The 23,733-nt window shown below is 31.8% G+C and overlaps 1 protein-coding gene and 1 long non-coding RNA gene across 4 annotated transcripts; both read right to left on the reverse strand.

Annotated features, from left to right (window-relative positions):
* Positions 1-281: 281 nt before the first annotated feature.
* LOC111376844 (putative disease resistance protein RGA4) lies at positions 282-2,095 on the reverse strand. 3 transcript variants are annotated; one of them, XM_022999837.1, is made up of 2 exons: positions 2,007-2,095; positions 282-875 (listed from the first exon to the last, which is right to left on the reverse strand). In XM_022999837.1, exon 2 carries the CDS (start codon positions 831-833, stop codon positions 318-320), a length of 516 nt encoding a protein of 171 aa, XP_022855605.1. In that variant the 5' UTR covers positions 834-875; positions 2,007-2,095; the 3' UTR covers positions 282-317. The 3 variants fall into 3 exon arrangements, with proteins under 3 accessions (XP_022855605.1, XP_022855603.1, XP_022855604.1); XM_022999835.1 differs by having other exon boundaries at positions 282-978; XM_022999836.1 differs by having other exon boundaries at positions 282-1,097.
* An 11,981-nt stretch (positions 2,096-14,076) lies between these two features.
* On the reverse strand, positions 14,077-17,391 carry LOC111376837. Its single transcript, XR_002699558.1, has 3 exons — positions 14,944-17,391; positions 14,808-14,864; positions 14,077-14,172 (listed from the first exon to the last, which is right to left on the reverse strand). It is a non-coding gene; the product is annotated as an uncharacterized LOC111376837 (long non-coding RNA).
* Between the last annotated feature and the right edge of the window lie 6,342 nt (positions 17,392-23,733).

Here is a 23,733-nt window from a genome sequence, read left to right on the forward strand (position 1 = left end):
CTGGCAATATAGATAAGCATACGGGTTGACAATTGATGCCACAATTGGACCACATTATGGACCAACATTCATCTTCGAGCAATTTCTATTAGCAACATGGATCACCATGCAGGTTGACAATTGATGCACACTTGCATCTCATTCATTCACAATAATGGAATCTCCTTTATACAAATAGTGTTTTTGAAATCATCCCAAGCTTGTCTACTTTCTCTTTAAAAATTTTCTTCTGAGCATTCGAGAGATCTCCCTGAAAAATCTTTATCTTATCAAAATTTTGTGATCCACAAACCCAATCCTTTTGTCGAAATGCTTCTTTATAGGTGATGATTTAATATTAAGTAAGCTAAAGTTGCCTTTCCGAGTCCCCCAATTCCAACAATAAGAATAACGGTAACATATTCATTGCTGGGCTTAGTCCACATATTCACAATTTTTAATGCATCATTATCTCTTCCCGAAACAATATGATCACAACTTATGCTGTCAGTTTCCCTCAAGGGAGGTGAATAAGGAGCACAATCTGCAACTCTCATCTGGAAGCCATGGCAATCAGCTTCATAATTTATCAGTTTCAATTCCACATTTAAATTTTTCATTCTATTAGCCATTTTCCATCTGAATCTCAAAAGCATATTAGAAGAGAAGCATAACCATATGTTTTGCTTCATCTGGTTCTGTATCTCCAGAGTACATGACAAATCTTCATAGTTTCTCTCATCCAAAACTTCATCAGAATCATAAGCAACAAATTCGAATTTCTTGAGCCATAGTTTGACTGTCCCATCTGTAACTTGGCATGGTTCAGCATCCTCTAAGACTTGCTTAACCATGTACAACGATTCTCTTAAATTTCTTAACTCTTGCTTGAAGCCCTGCACCATATCGAACTCTTTGTGAGCAACTTCTCAATTTCAACCAGCACTGTAACACTGACTATAGCATTTACTTGATCTTGCCTCCAATTTAAGCAGTTCTCTATATACAGAAATGAAATGAGTACAACATCTTCTATCTTTGTATATATGCAAATTTTCACCAAAATTTAAGATGGTCTTGATGGAATCCAAAAGTAAGCATGCCAGCAAGAATTAGCCCTGTTTTGCCATCATTTTTTCAACCATAAATGTCATGTAAGACTTTTATCAACTTTTCAACCATACATTTCATGAAATTTTATCAAAACTAAAATCTGATTTTTAGCTAAACCAATCAAGGGCTTAATATGAAGATAGATAATTCATAAAAAATTAGAAGCAATTTTTTCCTGTGATGTTCTGTTCGAGCATCTCCAAAATGCAATTTGTTAGCCTAATTCTCTTTATTTAAGAAGAGTCAATAATCTTTTCTAGGAATCCAACAAAAACTTTATATTCAAAAAGAGCAGACTCGACTCTCCACATATAGAGAGCCAAATCTGCTCTCTATATAAAACTTCTAATGTTTTCATATTATTTCACAAATTTATATACATTACATCACTATATATTAGTTAATAACTTTAATTGAAGGAAAACGTTGAGTCATAATGGTTTATGGGAAAAAGGAAAATAAAGCGCACACACATATAGTGCTCTTGAAATTGCAAATATGTATCACTCTTTATTTTAAAAAAATTCTTGAAGATAAAACAATAATATAAAAATGCAATTCTTGAGTCAATGAACCCAATCAAGTGTTATTCATTATCATTCATAAAATAATTCTATTTGCCTGACAGTATTTAAAGAAAATTGTTAAAGAAATAGGTTTCTAATTCCATATGGATCTGGTCAACTATTGGATGATTTCATTGGTATTTTTCAGAGATATATTACTAAAAACTCCTATTCTTACGAGGAGTATATGCAGAAATCAGCTATGAAGTACGATACTTTAGATCTTGAAAAACCTATTCCCAATAGCCCAGAAATAATTTTAACCTGTCATTTCCACATAGATCTTCGATTTGATATTTCAATAGCTACAAAAATAAAATAGAAGTCTTGAAGACGAATGAAAATTACCTCTGTTTTTTGTGCTGATTATCACCCTCAGATTTGTTTGGAATAGATAGAAATTCGGTACATAGGAGAGGAAATGCTATGAAGATGGAACTGCAGATTTTTATTTCTCTACTGTACATCAAATATTCATAATAGTTTCTTAAAATAATGCCACTTGGCCAAAAATTGGAATAAGCCTTTTTTGAGTCCCTCTCTTTTTATCAAAATATATTCTTCAACAGTAGTATAACATCATTTCAATCTCATATTTTTTAATAAAATAATATTACATGCAAACTCTAAAAAATTTCGTATTTTTTCACTACACATTTTTCATCACAACACTATTTCAAAATGTATTTTTCTAGAAAAATGGGATTCAAACAACCCAATTTATGGTGGTGGGATTACACGTTAAAGTGAGAGGTCAGATTTTCATTATAATTTCCAAGCCTCATTTTGTAAAAATAAAAAGGTCGTTTTTCATGGATAGCACTAAGCCCTGCTTGATACTCATTTTTCTCAAAATATATTTTTTTCTCTATTCTTTTTAATCACACGTTTTTCAATAAAATAATATTACACATAAAATTAAAACGTTTTCTTATTTCTTAACCATACATTCTTGATTCTTTATCAATCAACTATTTCAAAATGCATCCTTACTAAAAAAAATAGGAAACAAATGGGGGGCTAAATTTGAAAATCTACCAAAATTTGTCAGTTTTACTAATGGTGCTCAAAAATATCAATTTTTTAGTGTGAAAGGTCCAAACTACCCTTGGTAATATCATTTTAGGAGCATTTAATGTTCATTAACGCTTGATTTAAATAATATTGATGTTACGATGTGATGATTTAATTTGTATACTATAAATATCGGATATATGTCTATTACATTGGGTAATATGAATTTGTAAATAAATAAATAAATAAAGAGAGAGAAAAATTTGAAAAGGGATCATAAACAAATTTCTTCTACAATTTACAAACCTTAACTTCTAAACCATTTTCTTCATTTCTTCATCAAGAAGATATTACTATTGAATTCATCATCTATTTTGAAATGTTGGCATATTACAAACAGTTCATATTTTTATCTTATAACTTACTATTTTTAAAATGTTAAATGCAGTATAGTCATATTTATTTGAAATTTTGAAAATTATTATTCACTGGTTTATTTGTTTTTTCAAATATTTTTGAATAAAGATACCAATGCCCTTTATAAAATGTGAAAGATTCCATATTTAATAAAGTATTGAGTTATTTTATTTGGGAAGATATCATTATATTGTAGTTGAAAATTGATTATCATAATTAATGTTTTCATTAATTTCTTCCAATCAAACCAAATAAATGTTTTGAAGGATTGTCTTTTTAACGACTTGCAACGCAAGTTATTTGGAAAAAACATTGTCATTCAAGCACGATATTGATGACCACACTTATTGTGATGATAAATATGTTCCAAATATATATATTTAAGTGTTTAACTGTTTAGAAATTGTCAAGTTAGATATTTCAACTGTAGCACTCGATATTTTGAAATTCGACACTTGAAAACTATCAGAATAGACATTTCAACCCTTCACTTCACGATTTGCTAATGTATAGATTTAAATATTCGAAAGTGCCACTTTCAAGCTATTAAATGCCGACATATTGATTATGTAAAGTTCTTACCATTACAATCTCAACTTTCAAATAATAGTAATCATTTGAAATTCATCGTGTGAGAAAAGTTTGTTCATGTGGATGACGAATGGAAGTGGAAGGGGACCAACCACTTTCATTACGGTTTCGACAAGTATTACCCTCTGCACTCGTTGTGATAGAGTTGGTCGTAACTGGACCACATACTTCAACCTCCATTCTAATACAACTCACATAAATAGGTTTGATATCTGAAAGTCGTTGAAGTTGTATTTTGAATATTCCCCCGATAGCATTGTACATTCTAAAGTTATATTATTATTTTGATTTCATTATCATTTTGGTATCTTCAATCGTGTTTAAGCTCACAAATAAAATAATTACATACACAAATTATTGCATATCATCTAACAGTTAAAGCGTCGATCCCAACAGAAGGTTCTGTTATTCTTGACAGATTGTTGCAAAGTAAAAAAATTTACACAAATAAGATGCATAAGGGAACATGTTGTTCCTGAGCACATTCTCAATTTATATAATCATTTTTAACTTACATTATCATTTAAAAACACGAATCTTGTGTAAGTTCGTAAGCAAAATACTTACGTAGACAGACTATTGCATAATATCCAGATAGTTAAACAATCGATCCCGATAGAAGGTTTCTATCATTCTCGACAGTTGGTTGTAAAGTAAAAAATTTAGACATGCTATTCCTAAGCACATTCTCAACTTATATTATCATTTTCAACTAGCATTGTCATTATCATTTGATTATCATTTGCAAACATTAGTCGTGTTTAAATTCAGAAGCAAAATACTTACATGATCAAAATATTGTATAACATCCCGACAGTTAAACTATCAATCCCGATAGAAGGCATCTGTTATTCCGACAGTTGGCTGCAAAACAAAAATGCAAAAGGGAGATGCTATTGCAGAACATTTGGTAAAGATATTACCATGTTCATCCCCGACAAAACTATAATACATAATTTAGTAGACAAACATACGCAATTATAGCCCAATTGAATCGTTGTCAACATTTGAATGTTGCTCCCACTGTCTTCATCAAAATCATCCAAACTTATAACAATTATATCATGAGGTGGAACATTCGCCAACGACTCATCATTGTCGAATTCATCTTCATACAAAACCATGAACTTAAACACATCATAGACTACACTAGGTGGTGACTGCGAGGTTTCACTTGAAATTTCATCCAGGTTGGGAAAAGGAATAGCAAAAATGGCTCTCCTACCAATTGGATGGTTGACTTCCTCATCGTCCGAATAAATTATAATGGGAAAAAATAGGGACTAACTGGGTATTGACAAAAGCTCATTCAGGCTCAACGGTTCATTGCTTCTCATAAACAAACCCATTATCTCGATATGATTGTATTGAGTGAACCAAGTTCAAATGTTTGATGTATAAAGTATCACAAAGATAGAGAAGTGTTAAATGTAACTGAGAAGACAGTCATGTCATGCTATTTATAATCAAATTCTTGGAGGGAAGCAATTATGGTTATTTAGTACACAACCACCAAATCACAGCTCCAAATGTTGTTTAAGTGACAATTAGTGTGATGATTTAAGGTTTTAGTGTACATTTATCTCCTACACTTTGTCCATAATTTATGGAAAATGTGAATATTAAATGATATGTATCATTTTATTTTAAAGTTTCCCGCATGTAATTGTTGGTAATCAATTTTTATGGAAAATGTAAATCTTAAATCATATGTACCATTTTATCTTATAATTTTCTGCATATAACTATTGGTAATCAATTTTCGTGGATACTTTTGTATCTTAATTGTTGCATGGTCTTGATGTCTTTTTGGTATTTAAGTTCCTCATAATCAGATTTCAATTAAGAAATTCAACAATTTTATCTTGTGCTAATTAAACAATCCAACGAGTATGGTAAATGATAAAATGCATAATCATACGTAGATGCAACCAAATTGTGTTTATAACCGGATTCTTAGAAGAAAGCAAAATGTGGTCATTTACTACACTATTAAAAATCGATTCTAACATAGTATTAACAAATTTCGTCACACTATTTCTTTACTCTCTTTGTCCTCTCCTTGGTGTGTGGAGTATTGGTGGATGCTACTGAAAATCAAATGCATGCCGATCACTGCCTCCTTGTGTAAACAACATCGTTGCATTCGATAGGTATGGTGGCCGCCTCCATCATACCACAACCAGAAGGAACTTCCTCGTTGTCTGGGCATGACACTTCGGGCTTTATAGTTTTTCCATCTACTTGAAAACAACATTTGTAACACTAACGGACATGAGTTCAATATTTCTAGTTTGCATACTACAGAATGAGATGATAGTAACCTAAGTTAAGAGTTTTCGAAATCTGCCTATTGTCAATCATCAAAATTGTCCATTATCATTTTCAGGTACTTGCAATTGCTCCTTTGCAAAATGTGGGCACCCAAGCGCGCATTTTTGAGGAGGAGAAATTTAAAATTCATCTGCAAGAACAAGGTACAACAACAAATAGATAAAAATCCATAGCATAATAACTCGTACATGTTAATGCGAAGTACACGTGTAAGAAAGCAAAAAAAAATTATAATATTCGAGAAATATTGCATTTAACTATCGAGAACGACAGTTCATTTGTCGAGAATGACAATTCATATCGACAGATTTCTCCACTCATCTATCGATATCTAGTCATCCATCGAGAATAACTGAAACAAACTGTCGAGAACAATAGTTTATCGTGGCAGGTGGGTCACATAACTGATCTGTGGAGAAGTTTTCGTATTTCAACAATTTATAATTGTACAGACTTTCATTGTGACAAATTAAACAGTTCACTTAAAAAATTCTACACATAAACGATAAAACAATAAGATGTCTTAGATGTACATAAGTTATGAAATCAACACTACCACATGCATGGCAAAGAAATTAACATAAAAGAGAATACGAAGAATAATATAAGAAGAGGTAATAGTTGAATCTCTATCAAACATATTAGAATAATCTAGTTACGTCCACAAAGATTTATGAAGCATAAATGGAAGTCAAGAATATATGACATGTTATAGTGATAGTGTTACCTTCCTAATCATATCAAATTATCAGTTTATATTCACCATAGAACAGCATGAGGTAGAAATTTTTTAACCATGAAAGTCGAGTCGACTTTATATATGCACGTATGAATAGAATGACACTATATTTTTCTGATATTAAAATGCCAAACTGCCTCCCAAGTTTTAAAGTGGAACAAATGTTTCAAAGATTTGAATTTAAAAATAAAAATAGTATATTAAATCTAAAACAATGACATTTTATAGTCATTCTTTAATGAAATGGACAAATAAGCTGTAATTCGATAAAGAACATCAAGAGCAGTTGGGGAATAAATGCTCATTAATATAAAAAAATTCTTTTAAGTCATTAAAGTCACTAATTAATTGATTAATATCATCAGTAAAAGGATTCATTTGAATCCTACTAAATGGCATTGAAATGATATTCATGTCAGACTCTGATTCATTTGACAGAAACAGGAAAATCACTTTTCAAACGAATTATACATTACATTACGGTGTTACATATATACAAAAATGCCATAGTTTTGTACAGATGAGAATGTAAAAGTGGGTGTATGGTAATATTAGGAATATACTCCAACTAATGGAGGTTAAATCAAATTGAAGGAATGAGGAGTTATATGGTTAATGCAGTGTGCTAATGTAGACAAAAAGGAAAAGAAAGGAATTTTGGTTATCAATACAAGGAAATTGATTAATTTAATATGAAATAAATAAATAAATAAATAAATATATATATATATATATATATATATATATATATCAAATTATAATTGATACAACCCAACTTTTAACATAAGTTTTGAAGAAAAAAATTACTAGTGAATGAACAGAGCCAAAAATATAAGTGTCTGGATGGTGTATGCTTTGAGTGAGAGGGATTTGCCAAATGAACATTAGAGCCCCAATTTAACAATCACTGATTGGGAAGTTAAGGTTGTTCACTCCTACAATACTATTACAATATGGTATGGTGTGTGCATATTGATTTTTATTTGTTCCTCAAGTAAATTAAAGGGTATTATGATGTACAAACTACCAACTTGCCATTCTTCATTTGCCAACTAATATTTTTCTAACTTAAATAATCCCTGACAATATTTACAAGATATTTTGATGACTTTTCAATATTAGTAGGCAGCTAGAAAAAGTATAAGCGAAATCAAATCCTTTTATCTTTGGGAAATGACTAAAATCTGATTTATATTTTGAGGTACAAGAAATTAGATGGCTAAGTATAATACAAAAATCAGCTTTCACAAGCCAAACAAATTCAACAAAATTTGAAGTAAAAATTTGACAAAACTTGAAATAGTTTTTATGTTGTCAACTCAAAGACGTGTAGGGTATTTAAATTCTGTGGGGAGTAAAAATGTCCAAAAATGACGATCTTGTAAAGGTTATGAAAAGTGACATTTTTGAAAGTGAAAAGCCAGAAATGACATAGAATACAATTTCCTCAAATTAAAATATGTTGTAAAATTTTATCTTTAAAATTAAAATTATTATTACCATTGTATCTTTTGTTACCTTTTTTTTTTGTATAAATGTAGAGATTTAGTTTGAATAAAACACATAATTCTATTGACTTTTCTCATATTTTTTTTTTACTCTAGTTTATAACTAGTATCAACACAAATCTCTCGAAATCAAAGTGAATAAGTTAAAAGGTAATAAATTTTTGTCACATGTACAAAAATTAATTTGGTGACATGTGAAATTTTTTCATCAATTGAGTCATCCAGCTCATCTCTACAATTGGTTTTCGTATGGCTTCTGTGTTGGTTCGATGTTTAATAGTTTTTAATTTCAACCGTGCTACTCGTACTCGCTGCCTTACACCCCAGTTTACACGGTGACATGTCGCATTTTAACGAAGCCGGGTCAAAACTTAAACCATTTATCTGGGTCAAAATCTTAAACCGGCCCACTTACTAAGCAAACCCATTCATCATTTTCACTCGCACCATTATCCCCAAATCAGAGAGAACCCTTGGAGGCGAAAATTGGTTCGAAGTCGAGCACTCCATCTCAGCCGGAGTAAGAAGGCAGCGATTAATTTATCAATCGTCTCCATGTTTGGGTTTTCCAACCTAGGTTAAGCTCGCGGTTGCCTTTTTTTTTAGCCATAAGACGGGAGCTCCATCGTGTGCAAATTGATCGTCTCTAACGCCATCCATCGCCTCAGACGGAATCTAGCAGCACGCATTATGTAAGCATGATATATTTGGCATCCATTATCCTTGATTTTACAGTTTTCGAATAATAAAATAGTTCAAAGGTTTTACAGCGTTCTGTACTTGCAAATTGAAGAGAAATTGAAAGGAATTGAAAAAGGGGCAAAAGTTGCGACCCATTTCGACACAATTTATAAATATGTAAGTATTTCAAATTTCGACCAACCCGAATTGGACGAAGGATAAATTATCATAGTGTGTGTATTTAATTTGTTCTTACACCCGAACTAGAAGAAGAAAAAAATTTCGATGTGTGTGTATTTAATTTTTCCTTCAACCCAAATTGGAATTGTAAAGATTTGAGGTTTATGTGCATTTCTTCTGGTATTATTTACAGAGATTGTGTTCATACCCAACCAAGAAGATTAGCAATTCAAGTACTATTTACAAAGATTGTGTTCATACCTATTGGCACTTATATTTTGGATGTATAATGTTTTCGTTAAGGAAATCTAATGTTGTCTGCTTTGCAATAAAAAGGTTATCTCTTAGTAGGTGATTTGGCCAACTTAGAACATGTATGTTAGTTTAATTGATGAAGACAAATGCCAGCGATGTATGTTAGTTTAATTGATGAAGACAAATGCTAGTGACTTGAATTTTTGCACTAGTGATTTTTTATGTTCAGAAATGAATTTTCTTTGCTATGCTGATGAGTTGTTAACTCGCAGTTTATGTATAATTAGAATATGTTCACTGCATGAGTTTTAGTCTTATGGAATGTCATGCTTTCATATCCTGAGTGTACACAATTCTGGGAACCCTGGCAACTACTCTTTATGTGCTTGTTTGTGATGGCACAAAAGAGAAAAAATTAAATCGAGTTTGGATCTTCAGCGAAGAGCCCAAGAATTGGCTAAATATAGTTGATAATGTAAAACAAGATGTGTTATGATTGAAAGTGCATTTACAGAAAAGAGAAAATATTCATGGAGAGAAAAACAATAACCCATTTTTATGTATGAAAAACCCATCACCTTAGAATGTCACGAAGACTGCTATATATAGTGACCAAGCTGAAGTGGTCCATTGGATTAGATCCATGTGGCTTCGTCTGCTATATAAGGATGTCACATCAATTATTCTTAAAGATACACATATCAGAACTACTCTTGAGAGCAACAGACCTCAGATGTGAAGGAGTTCAACAGAAAGGAGAAAAACACTTCGCCCAAATGATGAGAGCACTTCAGCAGTGGGGCATTAGCCAATACTTCTTTCTTTATTCTTGATTGAATGCCACGTGTGTATGCTGTGCTTCTACGTGGCCCCATTGGAAGCTTCACATGTGGTTAGTAACATTTACCATGAAAACTTGATCATGTTATGGTTGCTATTGAAAATTCAAAAAAATATATATATATTCTCTCTCTCTCTTTTTTTTTTTTTTTTGGAAAAATTGTAAGGAAGTTCAAAAGCCCATGAATTTCAAAGTAATATGAGAAATCTTTCGAGTCCCTTGTCACACGATAATACACTAAAATTTCAGTTGACATATGTGGGAGGCATGATTCCAATTGTGGACCTGGATGAGGTCTATGACAAGCAGAACGAGGAAGACATTATATTTTCATGAATTTGGCAGAAAAAAGACTCTAAGGGAGAATATGAGGAGAAACAAACTACTTCCACTATCAAAGAAGAGGAGGCTGTGGATTTTATCTGAGTAACTTTTCAGGTTTAAATCCAAATGTGCATTTTAGTGAACTGAACTCCGGCCTATATTTTCATAATACATTGAAAGCCTCTTCTAAGTATTTAAGTATCCCTCAACTTGAAGACTTTTCTCCAGCATATAATCAATATGAACTTCCATCGTTTTTCCTAACTGATTTGCGAACATTTTGTTTACTAACTTTGGCACGTGGGCCCAAGGACATTACATTATAACAACATATAATCAATATATACTTCCATCATTTTTCCTAACTGATTTGCGAACATTTTGTTTACTAACTTTGGCACATGGGCCCAAGGACATTACATTATAACAGTATAGTCCTCGATCTGTCACTAATGTGGTGTTTTCCTCGTTAGGTCATACATAGAGATCTGATTACATCCCGAATATGTATTCATGAAACTTAATAGCTCGTGTCTCACAGTTGCATTCACCCCGCTAATCAATTCTAGTGAGTAGAAAGCTATTTTTAGGACAAACTTTATTCAAGTCTGTGAAATTTTGACACATTCACCATTTTTCCTTGCTCTTTGGTACTAGGATATAATTACATATATAAACTGGTTATTGATCTTCACAATAAATTCATTTTCTAGTAGCGTATTTACTCACTTTTAATGCATCCTCTCTAAAATGTAATCAGTTATGCGAGGTCAATTGAGTCGTCAATTCTCAATTTACACTTCGGGTTAATTGTTTCAACTATGGCAACAGTATTCTCTCATGTCTCCTTTTTTGTTACTTTCATGATTCCTGCACAAGATTCTTTAATTGTACTTTAGAGACATTAGGATAGAATGGTCCATTATAAAACACATTGTTTGTGCTTTCATTATCCAGGAGCATGTGGTGAAAACATTCTCCAACTATTACTATCTGGATCACAATTTTACACATATGACGCCAATTTATTGACGATAGAAATCAGATCAATAATTTCTCTCACCTAACTAGGATTTTTGCCTCCTAAACTCATTAGTTTTGATGCTCAAATTAGAATAGGAGAAATGACTATTTGTGAGGGAGATATTTGAATTTGCACGACTTACTCTTCTGAAGCGGGATGTATTTATAAATTTCCCTTTGAATTTTGGGGCAATTTGGTCATTCTGAGAAAACTAAGAGGTGGCAGCCTATTATGGACTAGCTCATAACTGATTTTGTCATAGTATTACATTTTACTTACTAGTCATGTGCTCTTCAATAACGATTTCTAGCTAGCCAGATGGGAGAGTGTTCGCCTCCTTTGTGCAAGCCTTTCACACCTGGTTTCCCCTTCTCTTTATTTATGCCTATCAAGCAACGAGCAATGTTCGCGGAGTATATTCCTTTGGTTTCAGCAGGCACTAACCAGAGAATGCATTTTTCCTTTCTTTTGAATTAATCTGCTCTGTATTTTGTACAATTTCTAATATTTTTTGTACTCGACTAGAGAAAAAGAGATGGAGATCGAATAATTCAATGAGCTCTATGTAAAGATGATAATCGAGGATCTTTTGTGGTATCCAAGTCACCTACTCGAGCAAGCTTTGATCGAATTCGATTCCATGTCAGCAGGAATAACTAAAAAATTAGAGCACTAGTTAGCCCCTCATGAAGAATCTACTTTTGCCAATGTTAAAAACAAGAAATGAAGATGAGAATGACATTCATGGAAGAACCGGCCTTTCTAACACCTGGATAATTATAAGGATGTCAGAATCAAGAGATTCAAAAAAGAAATACGTTGGGCATTATTTAATAATCAAGATATTAGTCTTATTTTCATTTACGAACTACTTAAAATATGGTCCTTGGTATGAATAAGAATTAAAATTTAATTCTCAATCTTAATATTCCCTCTTGTAAATAAAAATAAAATTTAAGCTAATTTTCTTTTGATTAAAACTAGCCTTTTTAATCTAAAATTGTTTTAATTAATCTAGATACACTGACGAAATATTTCATTCATAAGCTAAATCAACAAGCGTGGCCACAAATACAAAGTTTTGGAAAGTTACTTAAAGCGACATAAATTTTGCTTTTGTTTCACGTGAAAGAATTTTTGGAAAAAATTACTTTAATTTTTATTTGAAAACTAATTTTGAAAAAAGGGTTTTTCATTCTTTGGGTTTCATCTTAAAAGATCAACCTTAATAAAAGGAATGACTAAAACCCCAATATGTTGGTCTAGATTTTCATATTTATTCTATATAGAATTTTATCACTTAATACTTAGGAGCTATATGTTGGACCTTGCTGTTTGTATAGGAAGGGTTTGACACCCTTCTTGACAGAACAGACTCTTAGAGGGAGGGGGAGCAATTTTTTATCATTTTTTTCACTCGGGTCCCACGCGAATGTGAGAATCTGTTAAGAAGGTGGTAAACCATTTTTCTGTACAAATGGTATTTTCCATATTTTATAGATGAAGTATTCTTTGCTTAGATTCATAAATTTGCATCGTACTTTACCTTTCAAGGATTTTTAATTTCACTTTTCACTTATTAATTTTTAAGATATTAAAAGATAAATAAAAGGCCAAAATAAATTAAATAATGACAAGCAACTTGATAAAACATTTTCTCGTTGTGGATGGCAGCATTTCCCCTCCTCAAAATAGTAATACCGTCCTGAATCTTTTTACTTATTACGCCCTTGTTTGAGCTCTATTCTTGTCCAAAATATATATTTTTGAACAGTCTATTGATAAGAAATGTGTGGTTAAAAAATAAAGAAAAAATTTAGAATTGTACTTAATATTATTTTATTGAAGAACATGTAATTGAAGTGAGATCAAATCACTTTTGAAGAATAAATTTTGATTAAAAATAGGATTCAAACAAGAGCAATATATTTTATTATATTCTTATGTTTTTAAGTCTAAGTCGAATTTGGAAAAAATAATTTTTAAAAACTAAATAAATAATTTAATCAGACGATAAATGTTCAAAAGCAAAATATTGATTCTTGTGTACCCAAAGCAATGTTTTGAACAATGTCAGTTTGATTTCACTGTTGAGCAGTTTTGTTGTTGTCCTCTAAGTCTCTGTACAAGAGAGAAAAGAGGAGATCAGGAAGTTATATTATTCTTGGAGAATTCTGGACAAGATATAATTCTCTGCAAGTTCCCGTTCTTTAAAAATAAATAAATAAGAAGAATATACCCATGTTTAAAATCTATGAACTGAATGTAACTGAGACAGTACAATCCAAGATAAATGAGAATTTGTATTAATTTTTTGTCGAAAAAAATGACAATGAAGGAAAGCTTATATGCTAATTACACAATCAAACAAATGTAGAAATAATCTCGCAAATCTTGAAAATATAACAATATAATGGAACATGAACCTAAGGAAGTACAACGTGTTCAATCAACCCCCCCCCCCCCCCCCCCCCAAAAAAAGAAAAAAAAAGAAAAAAGAAAAAGTGAGAGTCTTCAATCATCTGTTGGTTGTTGATGAGGAATCCATTGTTTCTGCCGTTGAAGCTAGTCGTGATAATCGCCCACCACCACCATCTAATCTGAAGCTGCAAATTGCAAAATTTCAAAGCCATAACAAAACCACTGGAAGAAATCTATATGAAGACGCATCTTACTGACAAGATTAAGAGCAAGAATTAAGGAAATCTACTAGCTGCTACCTTAGTCAGCAATTTAGACTGTCCAAATTCATTCAAAGTTATGCGATTCACCTTAAAAGATGATACCAAAACTTCTGTCATAAAGTGAGTGTTACCAGCTTGCTGAAGTCCCTCGTTGAGAGAGAATCTGTCTCTGAGTTCTAAATTTACTCCTCAGATATTTGAACTTCTAAAATGGATTTCAGACTTTTGAATCTCTATTTTAAACTTCAGAAATCGATTTTTGAACTCTAGAAATGTATGGTACTAAAAAGATACGAAAATCTCCAAGTTACCATTCCGAGTGTATACACTCTACAACAGTGTTCAATACAGTACAAGGCTAACAAGTATTTCATTAAAGACATGAGGACAAGGTATTATGAATATGAACAACTTAGATAAAAAAATAATAATAAAATTATACATTATATTTTAAATAGCAAAAAAGAGTACTAGCTATACAGGGAATTGTATTCAAAATTATAGCACTAAAAATTAAAAGAAATGATTATTGAGAGGGATTCTCAGTTGATACATACCGGCACATGCGAGGGGGCTCCATATTAGCATAATATGCAACCAGTTAAAAATGTGACCTGCATAAATAAGGGTGAATGATTGGAAAAGGAAAATCATGAATAATAATTAGAATTTAATGAAAATGGAGATACTTACACGAGAAAACACAAAAAATGGAGGCAAATTAAAATTAAATCAGTCTCCATGAACATCACAAATATGAGAAATTTTGCGCCACTCAGAATCACGGCCTCTATTTGGTGCAGACTTCCTTTAATAGCATACAGTGGCTAATATCTAATTCTTGTAATTTGGTGAGGTATTGAATGGCTTCCTCAGATGCATATGCCTTGGCTTTTCTTACCTGTACAGTTCCAATTTTAAAGAGATGACAAGTTCCCAGACCGCTCAAGCAAAGCTTCAATCCCACAATCATACAAATCTAACACAGTTACCGCATTGACATGCTAAAGCTGGTATGGCAGAGTGTTCCAGTGAGACCACTCATATAAATAAAGTACTACGAAAAGAGAAGAAGTTTTATGCCGTCAGGAATTGCTTGGAATGAATTGAAATCCACTTCAACTGAAAATGGGCCAACTCTTAATTCAGTCAAGCTGCTAAGAAGCCATTCCCTTTCTGCAAACTCGTCAGTTGGGGACATAGAAATTTGTTTATTCACAAGGATGTGAGAGAAGCCATTCCCCCAAATCTATTGGAAATGAATGCAGATTGTTGCACTCATCCCCGTTGAGAGTCTCAAGAGAAGTATACTTGAGCATTTCACTTGGCAGGCTGCTCAATCCATAGGATATTACAATTTCCGAATGTCTAATGGATGTGGAACCTTTTTGTCCACTTGGATATGAACTCAATGGAGACTTGGGCGTTCACATATTCTCAATATCTCAACAGGCTGGAGGCTGTGTAGACCATCTGTTATTTCCCTTCAATACTGGCACCTCCAAATGTTGAATTCCTGACAATTTTTATTGTTGTAAAACAACCCGTCAGGGAGACAAGTGAGCTCTCTTGTCCAATCTATTCATAGCTTTGTAAAAGAGGTGAGATTGTCGTTATATATCATAGAGATACAAACTGATTTCCGCATCACTAATATATACAAATTATTAAGTGCTGGAAACAATACTATTGTCATTTGCCTACTCCATGCACTGGTTAAGGTCCAACAACATTTTGCCAGGTATATTTGTCAGCAAAAACAATGTACGCAAACAACACTTTTCATTCTCGAGATCCTTTATATTTCTATTCTGATTGATTTTTTTCCCCCAGCAAAATATCTAACTTGAGGAATGTTGTCTCCAGTGAAATGCTCCTTAAAATTTTTTTCTGATTTTGAAACCGAATTCAATGTCGCCATAAATATCCTTTAATGCCTCTTGCAAGAAGGAATTTTGGAACAAAATAATAAAATATCTATTGCTATAATTTCCAGACCACTTCGTTGATTATCTGAAAGATAATCCTTCTGTCATCTAGAGCTGGAATCACTGTTTTATATCTATTTCAAAATCCTTGAAAAATATTGAGCAGCACGCAAAATATATATATTTTTAATTATTTTAAGTGATGAAGATGGTAAGCAATCAAAGCTTTCTTTTATAGCAAGAAACTATCTTCATCTCATTCAGAATTTGAAATAGATTGTAGGATAGAGGACCATTCCTCTTTCCCTTTTTTCACGAAACTCCCTAAACTATGTTTGCTATGAGTGATAGACCTCCGTATTTATTATCAAACTACTCGGCTGATAGTTAGGGTACATCTCCACTTACAAATGTCCTTGCTTTGATTATGGACCAGCATTCATCCTTGCTTTGATTATAGACCAGCATTCATCCTTGCTTTGATTATATACTAGCATTCATCACCTAGCAATTTCCCTTGGCAATATGGATCACTATATGAGTTGACAATTGATGTCACAATTGGACCTAATTATGGACCAACATTCATCTTCGAGCAATTTCTCTTAGCAATATGGATCACCACGCAGATTGATAATTGATGCACACTTGCATCTCTTTCATTCACAATAGTGGAATCTCCTTTATGCAATAATATTTTTGAAATCATCCCAAACTTGTCTACTTTCTCCACAAAAATTTTCTTCTGAGCATTCGAGAGATCTCCCTGAAAAATCTTTATCTCATCAAAATTTTGTGATCCACAAACCCAATCCTTTTGTCGAAATGCTTCTTTATAGGTGATGATTTAATATTAAGTAAGCTAAAGTTTCCTTTCCGAGTCCCCCAATTCCAACAATAAGAATAACGGTAACATATTCATTACTGGGCTTAGTCCACATATTCACAATTTTTAATGCATCGTTATCTCTTCCCAAAACAATATGATCACAGCTTATGCTGTCAGTTTCCCTCAAGGGAGGTGAATAAGGAGCACAATCTGCAACTCTCATCTGGAAGCCATGGCAATCAGCTTCATAATTTATCAGTTTCAATTCCACATTTAAATTTTTTATTCTATTAGCCATTTCCCATCTGAATCTCAAAAGCATATTAGAAGAGAAGCATAACCATATGTTTTGCTTCATCTGGTTCTGTATCTCCAGAGTACATGACAAATGTTCATAGTTTCTCTCATCCAAAACTTCATCAGAATCATCAGCAACAAATTCGAATTTCTTGAGCCATAGTTTGACTGTCCCATCTGTAACTTGGCATGGTTCAGCATCCTCTAAGACTTGCTTAACCATGTACAATGATTCTCTTAAATTTCTTAACTCTTGCTTGAAGCCCTGCACCATATCAAACTCTTTGTGAGCAACTTCTCAATTTCAACCAGCATTGTAACACTGACTATAGCATTTAGTTGATCTTGCTTCCAATTTAAGCAATTCTCTGTATACAGAAATGAAATGAGTACAACATCTTTCTATCTTTGTATATATGCAAATTTTCACCAAAGTTTGAGATGGTCTCAATGGAATCCAAAAGTAAGCATGCCAGCAAGAATTAGCCCTGTTTTGCCCTCATTTTTTCAACCACAAATGTCATGTAAGACTTTTATCAACTTTTCAACCATACATTTCATCAAATTTTATCAAAACTAAAACCTGATTTTTAGCTAAACCAATCAAGGGCTTAATATGAAGATAGATACTTAGATAATTCATAAAAAATTAGAAGCAATTTTTTCTTGTGATGTGCTGTTAGAGCATCTCCAAAATGCACTTTGTTAGCCTAATTCTCTTTATTTAAGAGAGTCAATAATCTTTTCAAGGAATCCAACAAAAACTTTATATTCAAAAAGAGCAGACTCGACTCTCCACATATAGAGAGCCAAATCGGCTCTCTATATAAAACTTTTAATGTTTTCATATTATTTCACGAATTTATATGCATTACATCACTATATATTAGTTAATAACTTTAATTGAGGGGAAATATTGAGTCATAATGGTTTATGGGGAAAAGGAAAATAAAGAGCACACATATAGTTTTCTTGAAATTGCAAATATGTATCACTCTTTATTTTAAAAAATTCTTGAAGATAAAACAATAATATAAAAATGCAATTCTTGAGTCAATGAACCCAATCAAGTGATTCATTATCATTCATAAAATAATTCTATTTGCCTGAGAGTATTTAAAGCAAATTGTTAAAGAAATAGGTTTCTAATTCCATATGGATCTGGTCAACTACTGGATGATTTCATTCGTATTTTTCAGAGACATATTACTAAAAACTACAATTCTTACGAGGAGTATATGCAGAAATCAGCTATGAAGTAGGATACTTTAGATCTTGAAAAACCTATTCCCTATAGCCCAGAAATAAATTTAATTTGTCATTTCCACATAGATCTTCGTTTTGATATTTCAATAGCTACAAAAATAAAATCGAAGTCTTGAAGACGAATGAAAATTACCTCTGTTTTTTGTGCTGATTATCACCCTCAGATTTGTTTGGAATAGATAGAAACTCGGTACATAGGAGAGGTTATGCTGTGAAGATGAAACTGCAGATTTTTATTTGTCCACTCTACATCAAATATTCATAATAGTTCCTTAAAAAATAATGCCACGTGGCCAAAAATATTAAGCCCTTGTTTGAGTTTCATTTTTTTTCAAAATACATTTTTCAAAAGTGATTTGACATCATTTCAATCACATATTTTTAATAAAATAATATTACATGTAAACTCAAAATTTTTTCGTATTTTTTAATTACAAATTTTCCATCACAACACTATTTCAAAAAGCATTTTTCTAGAAAAATGTGGATCAAACAACCCAATTTGTGGCGGTGGAATTACACGTTAAAGTGGAAGGTCAGATTTTCATTACAATTTCCAAGCCTCATTTTGTAAAAATAAAAATGTCATTTTTCATGGATAGCACTAAGGCCTACTTGATACTCATTTTTCTCAAAATACATTTTTTTCTCTATTCTTTTCAATCACATATTCTTAAATAAAATAATAATAAACGCAAAATAAAGAGTTTTTTTTTTCTTATTTCTTAACCATACATTCTTCATTAATTAACTATTTCAAAATGCATCCTCACTAAAAAAATGGGAAACAAACAGGGGCTAAATTTGAAAATCCACCAAAATTTGTCAGTTTTACTAATGGTGCTAAAAAAATATCACTTTTTAGTGTGAAAGGTCCAAACTAACCTTAGTAATATCTTTTTAGGAGCATTTAATACTCATTAATGCCTGATTTGAATAATATTGATGTTATGATGGGATAATTTAATTTGTATATTATAAATAACGGATATATGTATATTTTTGGGTAATATGAATTTGTAAATAAAAAAATAAGATAAAAAAATTTGAAAAGGAAACATAAACAAATTTCTTCTACAATTTACAAACCTTAACTTCTAAACCATCTTCTTCATTTTTTTCATCAAGAAGACATTACTATTGAATTCATCATTCATTTTGAAATATTGGCATATTACAAATTGTTCATATTTTTATCTTATAACTTACTATTTTTAAAATGTTAAATACAATATGGTTATATTTATTTGAAATTTTGAAAATTATTATTCATTGATCTGTTTGTTTTTTCAAATATTTTTGAATAAATATACCAATACCCCTTATAAAATGTGAAAGATTCCATATTAAATGAAGTATTGAGTTATTTTATTTGGGAAGATGTTATTATATTATAGTTGAAAATTAATTATCGTCATTAATGTTTTGATTAATTTCTTCCAGTCAAACCCAATAAATATTTTGAAGGATTGTCTCAGGGCAAATTATTTGGAAAAACATTGTCATTCGAGCACGATATTGATGACTTGCAGTGCAAATTATTTCAACTATAGCACTCGATATTTTGAAACTGTCGGAATAAACATTTTAACTGTCGAATTCGACACATGAAAATCGTCGGAATAGACATTTCAATCCTTCATTTCACAGTTTGCTATTGTATGGATTTAAATATTCGAAAGTATCACTATTAGGCTAGCCGACATATTTATTATATAGAGTTCTTACCATTACAATCTCAACTTTCGAATATTAGTAATCATTTGAAATTTATCATGTCATATGAGAAAAGTTTGTTTAGGTGGATGACGAATGAAAGTGGAAGGGGACAAAACCACTTTCATTACAGTTCCAATAGGTATTATCATATGCACTCACTGTGATAGAGTTGGTCGTAACTAGACCACATACTCCAACCCCTATTCGAATACAACTCACGTAAATAGGCTTGATATCTGAAAGTCGTTGAAGGTTGTATTTTGAATGTTCCCCCCAATAGCGTTGTACATTCTGAAGTTATATTATCATTTTGGTATCTTAAGTCGTGTTTAAGCTCACAAACAAAATAATTTCATAAACAAAATATTGCATACCATTTGAGAGTTAAATTGTCAGTCCCGACAGAAGGTTTTTGTCATTCTCGATAGATGGTTGCAAAGTAAAAAATTTGACTACAAATAAGATGCATAAGAGAACATGTTGTTCCTGAGCACATTCTCAACTTATATTATCATTTTTAACTTGCATTATGATCATTTCATTATCATTTAAAAACAAGAATCCTGTTTAAGTTCGCAAGCAAAATACTTACATAGACATACTATTGCATAACATCCAGACAATTAAACAATCGATCCCGATAGAAGGATTCTATCATTCTCGACAGTTGGTTGCAAAGTAAAAAATTTAGACATGCTGTTTCCAAGTACATTTTCAACTTACATTATCATTTTCAACTAACATTATCATTATCATTTGATTATCGTTTGTAAACATTAGTCGTATTTAAGTTCACAAGCAAAATACTTACATGATCAAAATATTGTATAACATCTCGATAGTTAAACTATCAGTCCCGATAGAAGGTTTCTGTTATTCCAACAGTTGGCTGCAAAACAGAAAATGTAACTACAAATAAAATGCAAAAGGGAGATGCTATTGCAAAACATTTGGTAAAGATATTACCATGTTCATCCCCGACAAAACTATAATACATAATTTAGTACACAAACGTACGCAATTATAGCCCAATTGAATCGTTGTCGACATTTGAATGTTCCCCCTACTCTCTTTATCAGAATTGTCCGAACTTATAACAATTATATCATGAGGTGGAACGTTCACCAATGACTCATCATCGTCAGATTCATCTTCATACATAACCATGAACTTAAACACATCATAAAGTACACTAGGCAGTGTCTGCGAGGTTTCACTTGAAATTTCGTCTAGGTTGGGAAAAGGAACAACAAAAATGGCTCTCCCATCATTTCGATGGTTGATTTCCTCATCGTCCAAAGGGATTATAATGGGAAAAATAGGGACTAATCGGGTATTGACAAAGGCTCATTCAGGCTCAACGATTCGTTGCTTCTTGTAGACAAACCTATTATCTCATTATGATTGTATTGAGTGAACCAGGTTCAAATGTTTGATGTATAAAGTATCACAAAGATGGAGAAGTGTTCAAATGTAACTGAGAAGACAATCACGCCATGTTATTTATAATCAAATTCTTGGAGGGAAGCAATTATGGTTATTTAGTACACAACCACCAAATCACAGCTTCAAATGTTGTTTGAGTGACAATTCGTGTGATGGTTTAAGGTCTAAGTGTACATTTATCTCCTACACGTTGTCCATAATTTATGGAAAATGTGAATCTTAAATGATGTGTATCATTTTATTTAAAGTTTCTCGCATGTGGTTGTTGGTAATCAATTTTTATGGAAAATGTAAATCTTAAATCATATGTACCGTTTTATCTTAAAGTTTCCTGCATATAGTTATTGGTAATCAATTTTCATGGGTACCTTTTTTTTTTTATCTTAATTGTTGCATTTTCTTGATGTCTTTTTGGTATTTAAGTTCCTCATAATCAAATTTCAATCAAGAAATTCAACAATTTTGTCTTGTGCTAATTAAACAATCCAACAAGTATAATAAATGATAAAATGCATAACCATACGTAGATGCAACCAAATTGTGTTTATAACTAGATTCTTAGAAGGAAGCAAAAATGTGATCATTTACTACACTGTTACAAATCGATTCTAATATAGTATTAACAAATTTCGTCACACTATTTCTTTACTCCCTTCTCTTCTCCTCTCCTTGTTGTATGGAGTATTGGTGGATGCTGCAAAAAATTGAATGTGTGTCGATCACTGCCTCTTTGTGTATATAACATGGTTGCCTTCGACGGGTATTGCGGCCACCTCCATCCTGCCACAAGCCGAAGGAACTTCCTGGTTGTCCGGGCATGACACTTCGGGCTCTATAGCTCCTCCGTCTACTTGAAAACAACATTTGTAACACTAATGGACATGAGTTCAATATTTTTAGTTTGTATACTACGGAATGAGATGATAGTAACCTAAGTTAAGAGTTTCCGAAATCTGCCCGTTGTCAATCATCAAAATTGTCCATCGCTTTCAGGTACTTGCAATTATTCCTTTGCGAAATGTGGGCACCCAAGCGTGCAATTTTTAGGACGAGAAATTTAAAATTCATATGCAAGAGCAAGGTACAACAACAAATAGATAAAAGTTCATATCATAATAATTCGTACATATTAATGCGAAATACATGTGTAAGAAAGAAAAAAAAATGAATTTATAATATTCGAGAAATACTACATTTAACTATCGAGAACGACAGTTCATTTGTCGAGAATGACAATTCATATCGACAAATTTCTCCACTCATATGTCGATATCTAGTCATCCATCGAGAATAACTGAAACAAACTGTCGAGAACAATAGTTTATCGTGACAGATAGGTCATATAACTAATCTTTCGTGAAGTTCTCGTATGTCGAGAATTTATAACTGTACAAACTTTCATTGTGACAAATTAAACAGTTCACTTAAAAAATTCTGCACATAAATGATGAAACAATAAGATGTCTTAGACGTGCATAAGTTGTGAAAATCAACACTACCATATGCAGGGCAAAGAAATTAACATAAAGAGAATATGAAGAATAATAATGAGAAGAGGTAATAGTTGAATCTCTATCAAACATATTAGAATAATCTATTTACGTCCACAAAGATTTATGAAGCATAAATGGAAGTCAAGAATATATGACATGTTATAGTGATAGTGTTACCTTCCTAATCATATCAAATTATCACTTTATATTCACCATAGAATAGAATGAGCTAGCAATTTTTTAACCATGAAAGTCGAGTCGACTTTATATATGCACGTATGAACAGAATGACACTATATTTTTCTGATATTAAAATGCCAAACTGCCTCCCAAGTATAAAAGTGGAGCAAATGTTTCAAAAATTTGAATTTAAAAATAAAAATAGTATCTAAAACAATGACATTTTATAATCATTCTTTAATGAAATGGACAAATTAGCTGTAATTCGATAAAGAACATCAAGAGTAGTTGGGGAATAAATGCTCATTAATATAAAAAAAAAAAA

This window comes from Olea europaea, unplaced genomic scaffold (genome assembly GCF_002742605.1).
Source record: "Olea europaea var. sylvestris unplaced genomic scaffold, O_europaea_v1 scaffold1565, whole genome shotgun sequence".
Taxonomy (NCBI): domain Eukaryota; kingdom Viridiplantae; phylum Streptophyta; class Magnoliopsida; order Lamiales; family Oleaceae; genus Olea; species Olea europaea.

Excerpts from the sequence above, each read along its gene's own strand:
- LOC111376844 (XM_022999835.1), bottom strand. The coding sequence starts at position 884 with ATGGTGCAGGGCTTCAAGCAAGAGTTAAGAAATTTAAGAGAATCGTTG.